The 14,642-nt window shown below is 38.1% G+C and overlaps 2 protein-coding genes and 1 non-coding gene across 4 annotated transcripts in view; 1 reads left to right on the top strand and 2 right to left on the bottom strand.

Annotated features, from left to right (window-relative positions):
* Window positions 1-3,501: 3,501 nt before the first annotated feature.
* Window positions 3,502-5,651, bottom strand: LOC128616330 (nuclear receptor subfamily 0 group B member 2). The gene is made up of 2 exons (XM_053638927.1): window positions 4,696-5,651; window positions 3,502-4,189 (listed from the first exon to the last, which is right to left on the bottom strand). Exons 1-2 carry the CDS (start codon window positions 5,249-5,251, stop codon window positions 3,939-3,941), a joined length of 807 nt encoding a protein of 268 aa, XP_053494902.1. The 5' UTR covers window positions 5,252-5,651; the 3' UTR covers window positions 3,502-3,938.
* Window positions 5,652-7,768: 2,117 nt separating this feature from the next.
* trnay-gua (transfer RNA tyrosine (anticodon GUA)) lies at window positions 7,769-7,855 on the bottom strand. The gene is given in 2 exon segments: window positions 7,769-7,804; window positions 7,819-7,855. It is a non-coding gene; the product is annotated as a tRNA-Tyr (tRNA).
* A 1,058-nt stretch (window positions 7,856-8,913) lies between these two features.
* Window positions 8,914-14,642, top strand: part of kmt2ba (lysine (K)-specific methyltransferase 2Ba) — a 44,299-nt gene continuing 38,570 nt past the window's right edge. For both annotated transcript variants that reach the window (XM_053637585.1, XM_053637584.1), the window contains exon 1: window positions 8,914-9,322. In XM_053637585.1, the coding sequence (XP_053493560.1) occupies window positions 9,011-9,322 (312 nt within the window). In that variant the 5' untranslated portion in view covers window positions 8,914-9,010. The remainder of the gene's footprint in view (window positions 9,323-14,642) is intronic.

Below are 14,642 nucleotides of genomic sequence, written 5' to 3'. Positions count from 1 at the left end.
ATTGACGTTTTGAAACATAGTTAGCTTCCTTACGCAGTCACATGAGATTAAAGATCTAGAGCTTTCCAGAAAGTTGCACAATGACTTCCAGCAACCATAGGTTTTTTTCCCCCAGTGTTTCCCTATAAAATCCAATCTAGACCACACCTGCTTCTGGTTTTGGTCCAAATACGTAAAATACATACAGATATTTTGAGCACTAAACAGATGCAGATTCAGACAGTGGCATTGCGTTAATGAAACCTGTGCCTGTGAATGAGACCCAAAGTCAGACCAGTTAAATGAGTTTGGTCTTATCTACAGCTATTTAAGTGGCCTGGCTGTTCAGAGAAAGGTTGATAGCAGAGCTTGTGTGTGTGTATGTGTGTGTGTGTGAGTGCGCGTGTGTATATATATTTCCATTTTTAATGGTTTTGGCTTCAAGTGACGAAAATGTTTATCCAAAAGCACCTCTTCCTGCTGTAAATTTAAGAGCCATTTCCCACAACCTTACCCCCCTTACTGTAACTTTAATCTTAACCACTGAAATGTATAGACTCTTTATTTTCTGGGACTGAAAAGTCAGGAACTAACAAGGGTAAAATACATATACTTAATTACTAATGTATTTATTATTTACAACATATGTTCTACATGTTCATCTTTACGTTCTACACGTTTTCTCAGCTGCTGTATCATGTTTCTGCGGCTTTTGCTCAACATATTCGGATTAACACCATATGAAATAGTATTAAATGTTAGTTGTTGAACATTTTCTCATTGGTTCCTGACATTTCAGATACCAGTGAAGAAAGTTAAGTTTGTGTTCTTTAATATACTTGTCTGATTGCAAAATACTTAAACTTTTACTCCATGTAAGACTCCAATTCCAATACCAATTCCATTGACCTGCCTTGAACTCTGCCTTCCTTTCATCCACCCATGTTTATACAGTGTGTTTGATGTCTTCATGTCTGGAGGCAATTTCAGTTTGTACATCCGGGATGTTCCTAGAGGGATGTGTTGAATAATCTCCAAAACGTTGCTCTTATTTTCTGTTGAGACTACAGATCCTTGTTATAGCTGCTTGTGAGGTTGTTATAGCTGCTTGTGAGGTGGTGATAAAGAAACAGATTGTATCTCACTTCAAATGTTGCCACTCCTTATAAGTTTGCAGTACATGAATGTGAATGCAAGGAGACAAATAAATGACACAGCTGGAAGGGCATAAACTATAGCCATGTGATAAACTAAAACTCAGATCAGTCAGGAAGATAAATAACATGGTTGACTGCAAAGTTTCTAACAGTGGCACATATACAGTATACAAACACAACTGGTCTGACAAGTTAGAGTGATGGGAAAATAAATGCGTTTAACAGATAATACCCGCACGTGCATTGGGTCATTCACTGTTCAGTCACTATATAAGCGTCAAAAGCAATTTCCACTTCACTTTAGAGCTTTTTCCCCAAATAATGCTGCATGGCAAAAAACACTCATACAGTGGATATAAAAAAAGTATACACACCCCTGTTAAAATGGCAGGTTTTTGTGATGTAAAAAAAAAATTAAACCAAGATAGATCATGTCAACATTTTCCACCCTTAATGTGAAATTACAATGTATAAAACTTAAATGGAAAAACAATCAAAGATTTTATAGGGGAAAATAAAACACTTACAATACTCTAGTTACACAAGTGTGCACACCCTAAAACTAATACTTTGTTGAAGCACCTTTTGATTTTATTACACCACTCAGTCTTTTTGTGGAAGAGTCTAGCTGCGTGGCATATCTTGACTTGGCAATATTTTCCCACTCTTTCTTAAAAAAAACATTCTAGATCCATCAGATTGTGAGGGCATCTTCTGTGCACAGCTCGCTTCAGGTCACTCCACAGATTTTTAGTTGGATTCAGGTCTGTGTTCTGGTTAGGTCATTCAAAATCATTTATCTTCTTTTGGTTAAGCCATTCCTGTGTTGATTTGGATGTGTGCTTTGGGTCATTAACGTGCTGAAAGGTGAAATTCTTTTTCATCTTCAACTTACTAGCAGATAAATGAAGGTTTTGTACTAAAATCAACTGGTATTTGTAGCTATTCATAATTCCCTCCACCTTGATGTAAGCCCCAGTTCTGGCTGAAGAAAAGCAGCCCTAAAGCATGATACTGCCACCATCATTTCACTGTGGGTATGGTGTTGTTCTGGAATTATGGCATTATTATACCTTTTGGAATTGTTCTCTTGAGATCATAGCACATTTTGCCATATGGTTTGGGGTGATTTAGTTGCGAGGAAGGGCTTCCATCTAGCCCCCAACCTCATAGACCAGACATGTGAAGAATATGAGAGATTGTTGTCACATGCAGAGAGTAATCAGTACCTGTCAGATGTTCTTGCAGCTCCTTTCATGTTGCTGTAGGTCTCTTGGCAGCCTCCCTTGTAAGTTTTTATCTTCTCCTTTTGTAAATTTAGGAGGGATGTCCTGTTCTTGGTGATGTCTGTGGTGCTCCATTTTCTCTATTTGTTGATGATGGTCTTTACAGTGTTCCATGGTACATCTAATGTAATTTTAGAAAATCTTTTAAACCCCTCTCTTGATCGATATCTTTCAACAAGTGAGATACCATGCATGCTTTGTAAGCTCTTTGTGGACCATGTCTTCAGAACTCGGATAAAACCAAGAAGACGTGAAGAAACTACTACAGAAACAGCTGATCTTTATTTGGGGTTAATCAGAATAATTTCATCGATGACAGCTGTATGATAATTACTTTTGAACGGGAGACTGAATGTGATTGGTTCATTCTTGTCATGTTTCAAGGTTGAGGCGGAAGCAATCACAGATATTCAAATAGTTTAATTAACAAACAAACAACAAAACTAAGACAACTTGGCATAAACTGTGGCAAAAACTAAACATAAACTAACATCATCATTAAACATCCTAACATGGAACACGGTGGTCTAAGACAAACGTAAGACAGAGAAGCGGTGCAAACAATGGCTATATATGAGTGTGCTCATTGACAGAAACGTGATTCAGGTGCAGGTGGTCATGTGACATGTAGTACAGTGCAGTGGCTGATGGGAACTGAAGTCCAACGTTACCTCCTTGATAAATGACAATTCTGAAGCCATATCTCCAGTTATTAAAGGGTGTGTGCACTTCTACATCCAGTTTATTGTAAGTTGTTTTTTTTCTTCCTACTTTTCCCCTGAAATGTTTCTGATTGTTTTTCAATTCATTTTTATACATTGCAATTTCACATTGAGGGTGGGAAAAGTTCTGACCTCACAAAAACCTGCCATTTTAACAGGGGTGTGTAGACTTTTTATATCCACTGTACCTGATAGCAGTGTATACTGAAGTTTCTACAGGTCAGTTTCTGGAAGTATTTTCTGAGAAATTAATGTTGTTCTATAGTTATAACGGTGGCATGAAGTGGAATGAGATAATGACAAGTTACCATAAGGTGGAGATTAAACAAAGACAAAATCAATACAAAATTACCAACATCATGAAAAAATCTTCTATTTATTCAAAGATGTGTAGAAAACAGAATGGACAAATAAGGCGTCAACTTAAGATAGTATAAGATTATACAAGCCTGTACTGCTGTCGTAATAAACCACCTCATTATATCCACATGTAAGATGACATGGCTAAGAGAAGCTGAAATTTGGCTACTCCTCATCATGATGAGTACTGAAAGTTTTATGCAGAAGTAGTCCAGGATAAAATACAAAATTAATACAAAAAAAAAATTATTTCTTCCAACTTCAGTATGAAATCGTGAAAAAGAAAGCTCCACGTGATGGTGATATAATGGAAGCAAAGGAAAATGTAACTCGACTCACTTTGAATGAAACTAGTGAAGAAGGAAGTGGACATCACTCAAACTGCATTCGAGTTCAAGTCAAAATACAGTACTGTGTGATGGATTCCTTCTTGGTCAAAAAAGTCCTGTACTGAAAAGAATCTCAGTCAGTAGTTCTAGGAGGTCTGTCTGACCAATCACACGTCTGAAAAACAGTTCTGTCACAAAGTTTTGGGTTACTGTGTGTAGTGAGGAAGCTGTTAGCAGAACACTTGTCAATCGACTGTGGTCATTTGGGTGAACTTTATGAATGACTTGATGTAGAAGTTGCTGAGCTTCCATCTGAAGCCCCTCAATGAGCTTGCAGTTTATCAGCTCAGGGGCGTCTGAAAAAGATTTTAAAAAATTTGAAACATAACTTATTTATGATTCTGCTGTAATGTTAAATCTGTGATTGATCCACTGTTTGGGTCTGGATTACAGTTTTATTTTCTTTTTATATTTGAAAATGACTTTGAAAAACATCTAAATGTTCTTCATCAAATATGAGCATTTATTTAAAAATATTATTATGACAATATGTCATATATGTCATATTGTCATTAATATGACAATATTTAAAACAAACTTGAAATATTTCACTTAAAGAAATGGTCATAATGATGAGAGTAACAAATAAAACATCAAATGGTTGGTCATTTTAGTTCCATTACCTCCATATACAATAACTCGATATAATTTGGTGCTTAAACACATGCCATCAACTGAATATATAAACATTGAATTTCTATTGCTAATAATTCCTAATATTGAGCTAAGCTATATTTGGAATTAATCTATGAAATGTAAAAGAAAATAGAGCTTTACAGAATATTACTGTTTAGAATTTCACCTGGATTGAATAATATAGTACCCTTGAGGTATGCATATTCTTCAGGAGTGAGCTCAAGCCTCCAGAGTTTGTCTAAGCATGATCTGAGATTATGCACAGCTGCCAGGTTCAGTGGGAAATCGTCAGTTTCCTGCTCACTGTCAGTGTTTTGGTCATGCAGCAAGATCTTGCGAAGGAAGCTCGCCGTGGGGAAGTCTGCCACCTCGAAAGTTATACGCTCCTGTGCAAGACCCAGTAGGAAGAGCGGCACCCAGTGGCTCCTAAGAAGTAAAAATTTATCCAAACCTGGTAGGTGGTGAAAAGAAGGAAGGCTTTTCATGAAACACATGGTTTTTAGCAACACTTCTGTAGCTGCCTGGCAGGTCCTCTCTGGGTTCCTCAGACAAACCAGTCTTCGTTGCTTACAGTGACAGTTGTGCGTCAGAGAACTCCAACCATCTGCCGCCAGAGAACAGCTGTCTTTACTGTTGAGGATGTGAAATAGGATGGTGTGGGAACGCTCCTCCTTAAATTTCCTAGAGTAACGTTCCTTTTTAGCCTCCTCAGATGAATACATGCTTGACTAAGTGCATTAACAGACAGAATTGAATGTCTTCTCAGATATATCCTAGCTCAAAAGACTATGCAGACTCTTATTTATAGTGATAGACTTTGACCTGTAAGCAAAACACAGTGACCCTGGACTGCACACACTGGGTTACCCCTCTGCCACGTGGAGGCCATTAGTCTTATCCAGTTCAGCAGCGACGAGACCGTGGAAAGTGGGGTGAATGACATTTATCATGTTTACCATTCATTAACTCTGCTTGTACCAGGACACCAAGGTCTGAGAGAATTATTACATAGGTTACATAAATGGGCCTCGTGCCAACATTTTCTGAGCTACCGGTGATCTAATCATAACAGCTATTAATGCTGAGAGTCACATGGCCACTGTGTATAGATGATATCATGCACTGAGTTCAGTTATTTATGAATGTATGGCATTAACTCACACTTCTTTTTTTCAAGTAAAAATAGTGTATGTAAATATATGAAAATGTGTGTTACTTTACAGGTGAGAAGACTTACTGAGCAAGACTGATCTGAAAAACAATTACAGTAACATTACTTAACACTGATAAGCCATTTATATAGGCTATGTAGGCTAGGTTATTAATGTAACACACACACACATGGCAGTGGAATTAAACAAGTTTTTAATCACAATGCTGTTGAATTCTTGATTCAGACCTGTCGTGGTGTAGGAATTACAGTGCTTTTTATATGTGGGCTCAGCTTCTTATGGAAACAAAAGTAATTGGACAATTGGCTGTTTAGCTGTTCCATGGCCAGGTGTGTGTTATTCACTCATTATTTTGTGGATAAAAGGTTGAGAGTTGATTTCAAGTGCGGCATTTGCACATTTGTATTTGGAATCTCCATTTGAAAACTGCCAGTAAAGCAAGGGAGAATAATTATTCAGGTTATATATATATATATATATATATATATATATATATATATATATATATATATATATATATATATATATATATATATATATATAAAGCATCAGTATTCATGTCAATCAATATCAAATATTCAGATTCAAATGTGGCTAAGAGGTGATTGTCAGCATGTATTGGGTTTCCACAATCAACACAGGTCATTAATAGGACTGGGTCTGTATGCGTAATATAAAACACATGAGGACCACTTAGCGTTTGATTCTGAAAGTGATATTTTATCTTATCATTTTCCATTTCACAGCCCTTCCTGAAAACCCCCAAAATAAAAACCATCACAGAAATTCTAATGGTTTCCACTACAAATACCATTACAAACCATCAACTAACCATTAAAACCATTACCAATACCGTTATTCATACTTAATGGTACCCACTAGATCAAACATACCACCAATAGAAGGCAAAAAATTACCATACAATTCCCATTACAACCATCAAAACGGTTAATGTTAATCTTCACGTTTTAATTTATTTATTCATTTTCATGATTCATTTACATGTGATTCATTTACATGTGATTCATATTCATGTGATTCATTTACACGTGATTCATATTCATGTGATTCATTTACATGTGATTCATTTTCATGTGATTCATTTACCTTTTCTCTTCTCTCCTCCCTTCCCTTTCCCAAATATTTCATTGAGAAGAAGAGAAAAACAAAACAAAACAAAAAAAACAAAACAAAACCAAAACAACAACAACAAAAAAAACAAAACAAAGGAAAACAAACTTAAAAGTACCAAAAACCCATCCCCCGCCCCACCCGGCTCATCATGGCTACTCAATAACTGTCGCTGGTTATATAAATATTATAAAACCCAAGAACAGGCACAAAAATTTAAGTGGGAAGTGTCTGTAACTCCATAAAGTATACAATAAAGGGATGCCATTTATAATAAATAAATAAATAAATAAATAAATAAATAAAAATCATCTAAGTTAGGAGCGTATACAATACCTGTCTTTGCATTAGAGTACCAGCAACTATACTATATCTACCGTTCGCATCAGCGATAAGGTTAGTGGACGAAAACTGTAACCTTTTGTCAATTAAAATAGCGACCCCTCCTACTTTCAAATTAAAGTTCGAGTGGAAGACGTTTCAAATATGTAAAAACCTATCTCTTGACAGGATTACCTCTGACGTTCCAACAAATAAATCTTAAAGACGTGCCTGTCCCAGCCGGAGTGGTACCCCCCCCTCCCCCCCAACACACCCAAAGTCTCCATAAAAGAAAGGGAGACAGCAGTGTTTCCCACCAAGAGTTGTCCATAATGTGAAAACAACTCAAAGAGTAAGCCGAACTAACCAACTAAATTACCTAAACAAAAAAAATTCCAGTAAGAGAAAATTCCCCTACTGACTTCAAATCTGATAAATAGTCTGCGCACTTTAACAAGTATAATGTCCTAACCTAACTACGGTTAATGTTAATCTTGTGGACGGTCAGTAATGTATAGATTTCCTGCTGTGGAAAAATAATGAAGTAAAAAAAATAACTCGAAAAATATGAAATATAACTCGTTCATATCACGTCGTAACAAGGTAAAAAGAATGTCCTTCGAGCCGGATTCGAACCAGCGACCTAAGGATAACTATTTAACTATCTACAGTCCTCCGCTCTACCAACTGAGCTATCGAAGGTACTATTGGTACCGGGCCGCGGCGGTGAGAGCGCCGAATCCTAACCACTAGACCACCAGGGACTTGTAGTAGAAAGTGCTCCTCTAGTGGCTGGGCTTCATGTTGTCCACTCACCCATCCGGCTGATGGTAACTGAGGTCTTGCTGGGCATGAAGAGAAACATTTACATAAACAGTAAAATGTACTAATTAATTTTGTTGCCCAGCTATTTTCTATACTGCTTATCCTACTGGGTCACGGGGAGCCTGGAGCCTATCCCAGGGAACATCGGGCACAAGGCGGGGTACAAACTGGACGGGGTGCCAACCCATCGCAGGGCACACTCACATACACATTCACACATCCATTCATACACTACGGACATTTTGACATGCCAATCAGCCTACCATGCATGTCTTTCGACTGGGGGAGGAAACCCCTGCAGCACAAGGAAAACCCCCAACCCTGGAGGTGTGAGGCATTTCCCTGAACAGACTTCCCTGAAGAGGTCTGTTTATTATAACAGCAAAGAGGGAAATAAATCTGGAATTAGTGTGATGGCCAGGCGTCCACAAAGAGTGTGTTTTTAGTCTAACATCTTTTAGTGACCTACAGAAAAAGTATCTTCTTAATAGTCATGAACGCAGGTCCATATAGTTTAAATTAAAATAAACTATAGAACTCACTCAAGCCAAATGAGTAATATTCATCATCAATCAACCTATGCGGTCATAATTGTTTACTAAAATGTACATTGTTCATGTTTACCAACTCATGGTTTTAGAATAGGCACAAATGTGAAGGTGATGGTCAAGTGCCCACATACTTTTGGCCATATTGTGTGCCGCATTAAAGTGGACAGTGTTTCAAATAAACAGAAACATTTTGCTTTTGGAGTTTTTTTTAAGAAAGAAAGAAAGAAAACACACAGAAGGCCTTCATTTATGTCAGAACCTTTGGCTCTGTCGAGAGAATATGTTTATACTGATACGATTAGGAATTTGGATTAGGAATTTGGATTAGGAATGGCTAGCGTCATGGTGGTGGTGTAGAACAACAACAAAAAACTAAATTTCCCAGGATGCACCGCGACCACGCGCAATTGCGCGCCTTTCCATCTTGTTCCTCCCCGAAGCGGAGCGTCGTCGTCGTCGTTGTTGTTGTCGTGGGATAATAATGGCGGCAGCTGGAGGCGGATTTCCTGCCTCGGTTGTCTTCGCGGGCGCGAGTCTGTCTACCCCGGCACGGTGTCGCTTTCCGGGGCGGCCGTGGCTGTGTCGCGGTCGTCAGAAGACGTGGAGGCGTACGAGGGTCGGTCGGCTGGGGCTGGAAGCAGCAGCAGCGGCGGCGGGCGGCCCGAGAGAGCCGAGGCCCGTTAGCGTTGAGGTTACGCTGCGCGAGGACCCGTGTTTGCTGCGCCTGCTGAGGATCAATGAGCGGCTCGCGCTTCAGAGCGACGCGGGTTTCTGCACGAGCGGCAGCGATGAGGTAAGTTACATAGAATCTGAAAGCTTGAAATATTTTGACGCCTTTTTTTGTGATGCCCTGATTAGCTTTATAGCTAACCCTTAGCACGCTGTGCATTAGTGTTATTAGAAGATCTGATGGAGGCTTATGAGCTTTGCCGGGGTGTATTTTTCTGTTGGCGCGTGATAACGGTACTGTTTCTGTAGTGAAGACACCACCCAGCATTACTAGCATGTTCAGCCTCAAAACGGGTCGATTTTCTACTTCCTGTGAGCGCCTGGTGGCTCAACAACCTGTTAGAGCTTGCTGAAGTTAAATGCATGGACACCCAGTTCCACTGCTGGAGTCCAGTCTTCATTTCCTGCACAAAAAAAAATTTCTAGGATGGCTTCCTGTAGCTGTGGTGCATGTGTTTTCTGTATTAAGTCTGAAGTGAAACCATAGACATCTTCATGTACTTAGATAAATACTTACATACAATATAAACCAAAATAAGTGAATAAAATAATAATTATATATATATATATATATATATATATATATATATATATATATATATATATATATAAATATAAATATATATATATATATATATATATATATAAATAATTTTATAGTATTTATGCATTACTTTTTATGGATGCACAAAAAGCACTGAATTAAACTACAGTCCTAAATTAATAACCACCTTGTGGTTTCTGTTACTCGTTGTCTTTAGAGATATTTTACTTGTGTTAACTTTTGATCATAGTGCTTTAATTAGACAGTACAGATCTTACTTGCACTACACTGTATATCAGTGCATCTACACTGGGCGTGATCAGCAACGTGGCCTCGTTATTAACACATCACTTCCGTTATAATAAACAACAGAATTTACACTGCAAGCGTGCAAATACAACATATAATGACAATAAACTTAAATTAAACTAAATCTTTTAGGCAGCTTGCACCAGTTTCCCCTGCCCCTTACACACAGTGGAACATTTTGGATATAAACATAAGTTTGTGGTTGTGCATCACTGTTTGATCTCAGTGGTGTTTAAAATGCTTCCCTAGCTTAGAGGACTTGGAGGTTACACACTTTCTTCCTCAGTCACTTGACGATTTTGCCTCTGTCTGATGAGGACTGAGGTCATGTTGGGAATAAAAGTTAACGCTGACAGAAAGTAAACTGAAGAAAGTCAGTGTCAGTGACTCTGGGTGTCTGATAATGCTAGCGTGCGTATGACGTCATGCGCCGTCGACTAGGATGTGGCTTATACTTCCGATTAGTAAAAAAATCGCTAGTGATATGTTTGAGATGATATTACCTTTCTAAAATCCACACACTAGACTGCACACAGTACATAGTGTAAGTGTATAGTACTTTATGTGGGACACAACTTTAGCATTTACTCTCCGAAGCATGTTTTCAGAACAGAAGTAATGTGGCGAGTAAATCTCCCCTGTGCCACGTGCATACCAACTAATCGGTAATGAGATTCGTTGGCAACGATTTTCATAATTGATTATTATCGATTTTATCGATTAGTTGTTGCAGCTCTACTTTATTGGTTAACAGTTTGATCTTTTGTTTTAAAAAAAAATCACAAAAATACTGTTCTCATGGATATCAAACAATTGCAAACACAACACAGGTTTATAAAAAAATATCTTTATTAAATGTAGGTGTGCAACAATTTTTGGCACCTTTTTAGTCAATACTTTGTGCTACATCCCTTTGCCAAGATAACAGCTGAGTCTTCTCCTATGATGCCTGATGAGGTTGGAGAATACAGGGCAAGGGATCTGAGACCATTCCTCCATACAGAATCTCTCGGGATCCCATTTGAAGTTCCAGTAGTGTCTGGCAATCTGAAGATGCTTGAGTTTGGTTTTGGATGAGAGTAGAGGCTTTTTTCTTGAAACCCTTCCAAACAACTTGTGGTGATGTAGGTGACTTCGGATTGTAGTTTTGAGAAAAAAATTGAGGCAATATAGACATGCGTCCAATTCCAAGTTGATTCATAACATTTCCAGTTGACTGGAACGTCTTAATTATTGCCCTGATGGTGGAAATGGGCATTTTCAGTGCTTGTGCTGTTTTCTTATAGCCACTTCCCATTTTGTGAAATTCAACAACCTTTTGCCGCACATCACAGCTATATTCTTTGGTCTTATCCATTGTTATGAGTGATTAAAGGAATTTGGCAAATGTGTTACCTCATATTTATACCCCTGCGAAACAGGAAGTCATGTTTGAACAATTTCTTGTTCCTAGTAACCCAGGTGTTTTAAAAATTTTTAAATATCAATGGGAATATACTTCAAATATATTTTTCTCATATGAATTCATAGGGGTGCCAATAATTGTGGCATACTTGTATTTAACAAAGATATTTTTTATAAACCTGTGTTGTTTGCAATTGATTGACATCCATGAGAGCAGATTATTTTTGTGTTTTTTTTTTTTTTAACAAAATATTAAAAGGTTAAACAATAAAGACAATTTTTCACAGCCTTCTTCGCTGTTCTTTGATGAAATCGGCCCTATTGCTGTTAACTTTGCATTTTTTTTGTCCGTAGCCGTAACTAAATTTTGTTCGGTTAATTCATTTTCAATTGTAGTCTGAGACAAACAGGTTCTTCCAGTATAGCTAGCGGTGTTAATGTGGTCTGCTGCCACCTTCAGGTGAAAGGAAGATTTGCATCGTGTTGGCCTCCTTTCATATAATCCCAAAGATAGTTCACATTCACACATACAGCGATTAAATCGCTGCAAGTCGCTGTACTACCAAGTTGCCAGTAGGAGTCGTTCCTACTACTGGTTGCCATAGTAACCATGCTACTTTAATGTTTACATAACTTATGTGTGGCGTTAGCTAGTGTTAAATAAATCTCTCTCATTCACAAGTGACCAATCATTTAAACTTTCAGTGTCATGAATTAAATAATTGCCATAGCAACATTGGGCCTCATTTATCAATATTTTTATTTAAGTTGTTTAAATATTTACATAAGCCAAGCAGCTAAACTTTCCCACTGGATTTACAGAACTATCAGAAAGGCTGATTATCTTTGGACTTGTTTGCGTATCTTGATCATGTGAAATGCAGTGTGCGTTCCCGACACAGCTCATTTGCATTTGGTGACGTCCACAAATCTCCATAAAAGTTCAAGTGCACAGATAGCTGAGAGCATGAAATGAGCACACAGGGTAAATCAGAAGTGGAAGCTATTTTAACTCTCTTCTATGTCAATCAAAATATTTCATATGTGATATTATTAATAATAATAATAAGTGAGCGCTAAATCTTTTATCAGCTGAGGGGTTTGTTTACGGGTTACTGCATAGACAGACCGGCCCATCCTCTGTTTACACACCATTTCTTTTGTCGTAATTGAATGATTAATTTTAATTTTCTTAATTTATGGCTTGTGTTTGGCTCCCTTTCTTTGTTTTTAAATATTGTTTGTTTAATGCCAATTATCTATAAAACGACTGGTTTTCACAACATGTTCTCTGGTATTTTTCATCTCTGTAAACGTAATAAAATAGAAACAATTTAACCTCGACAGTATATTCCAGATATAAAAGTGCAATAAACCGTGCAAAGAATATGATTTCAAGTCGAGGTTTACATTAGTCAGTCTTCTTTGGCGTAAAGTTACACACCCTCAGGAGCATGCGCAGGTTACGAACGTTTTTTTCTGAATTTACAGCATTTTCATGAAGACCAAATTTCTTATGTAAACGCTTATATGAATGATTTCTGATGATTGTGTCCATTCATTTTTAAATTGATGCATCAGTTTACATCCCTGGGAAAATTATGGGGCAATATCACAAGATTGTCCATACTTGTACTGTTCCCTACTCCTATTTTTGTTTCTTACTGAGTCCTACTGATAATTATGTCAACGTTCCCTTGATTTGCTGCCTGTTGACGGACATAAAACCTTCTCGTTCAATCCTAAATCTCTTCCAACTAGTGTTTATATAGACCAGTTGTTCTCAACACGGAGAGATCGGAAGGGGGGCGCAAATTGTTTTCAAGGAAAAAAAAACACACAGAGGGAGCATCATTTGGGTGCTCCATGTATTTTAATGATTTTCAAATAGAATGTGTATAAATGAAAAACCCCACTGTTCCCTCTCCCTCTGTATTTTCTTTTTGCTGGGGAGATATGGAGCTTAGCCTGCCTTTTATCTAGCTGTCAGTGCAGACCAGTGTTGCCAACTTAGCAACTTTTCAGACCCCTTTAACTGGGCGCCTAATGACAAACCTTAGCGACTTTCCAAATGTGGCCAGAACTGTCCCGTGAGCGCGAGGTCTTGCTTTCCCGCTGCACTCTCACCTCTCTCTGCGTCTGCTCTGTTCAGTGAGGGGCTGAGAGCCGGAGCAGCACATCCCGGTGATCGCACGGCAGCTGACATGGACATGAATGTAAAAAGAAGCAAGCCAGGTGTCCCACTGATTGATTTAACAATGTCCTGGATAACGAGACGCGCCCTTCATCCCAGTTTATTTCATTCATATGCGAATGTTTTTAGAACGCAAGATGAATGTAATGCAACTAGAGCTGCAACAACTAATCGCTAATAATCGCTTATGAAAATTGTTGCCAACGAATCTCATTATGATTAGTTGGTCTGCGCGTGGCACAGGGGAGATTTACTCATTACGTTACATCAGCTCCAAAAACATGCTTCGGAGAGTAAATACCAAAATGTCCCAAATGACGTACTGTACATTTACACTATGCACTAGTGTCTAGTGTATGTATTTTAGAAAGGTAATAGCATCTCAAATGGAACACTAGTGTTTGTTTTTTTTTTATTAACCAGAAGTATAAGCCTCTTCCTAGTCGACGGCGCGTGATGTCAAATGCACGCTAGCATTATCAGACACCCAGAGTCACCGACACTGACTTTCTTCAGTTTACTGTTTGTCAGCATTACCTTTTATTCCCAACATGACCCCAGTCACCATCAGACGTTGGCAAAATCGTCATGAGACTGAGAAAGAAAGTGTGTAACCTCTAAATCTTCTAAGGCAGGGGGGCATTTTATTTTAAACACTGCCGAGAAGATTTATAAACTTTATAAAGCAGAATTTGTGGAGCACGGAAGCATGACAGTGATGCGGTCGCGAGTTGCTTAAAAGGTTTAATTTTAGTTTATTGTCATTATATGCTGTATTTGTGTGCTTGCAGTGTAAATTCTGTTGTTTATTATAACGGGAGATATATTAGTAAAGAGGCCGCGTTGCTCCTCACGCGTGATGCAGACGTGGTGATAGAGTGTAGCGCGAGTAAGATCTGTAATGTCTAATTAAAACACTATGATCAAAAGTAA

The sequence above is a fragment of the Ictalurus furcatus genome, chromosome 12 (genome assembly GCF_023375685.1).
Source record: "Ictalurus furcatus strain D&B chromosome 12, Billie_1.0, whole genome shotgun sequence".
NCBI classification, from domain to species: Eukaryota; Metazoa; Chordata; class Actinopteri; order Siluriformes; family Ictaluridae; genus Ictalurus; species Ictalurus furcatus.
This window is presented reverse-complemented; position numbering and strand designations above follow the sequence as displayed.

Excerpts from the sequence above, each read along its gene's own strand:
- LOC128616330 (XM_053638927.1), bottom strand. The coding sequence starts at position 5,251 with ATGTATTCATCTGAGGAGGCTAAAAAGGAACGTTACTCTAGGAAATTT. Across the intron at positions 4,190-4,695 it reads TACTATATTATTCAATCCAG|ACGCCCCTGAGCTGATAAAC; the intron begins GTGAAATTCTAA and ends AATCTTTTTCAG.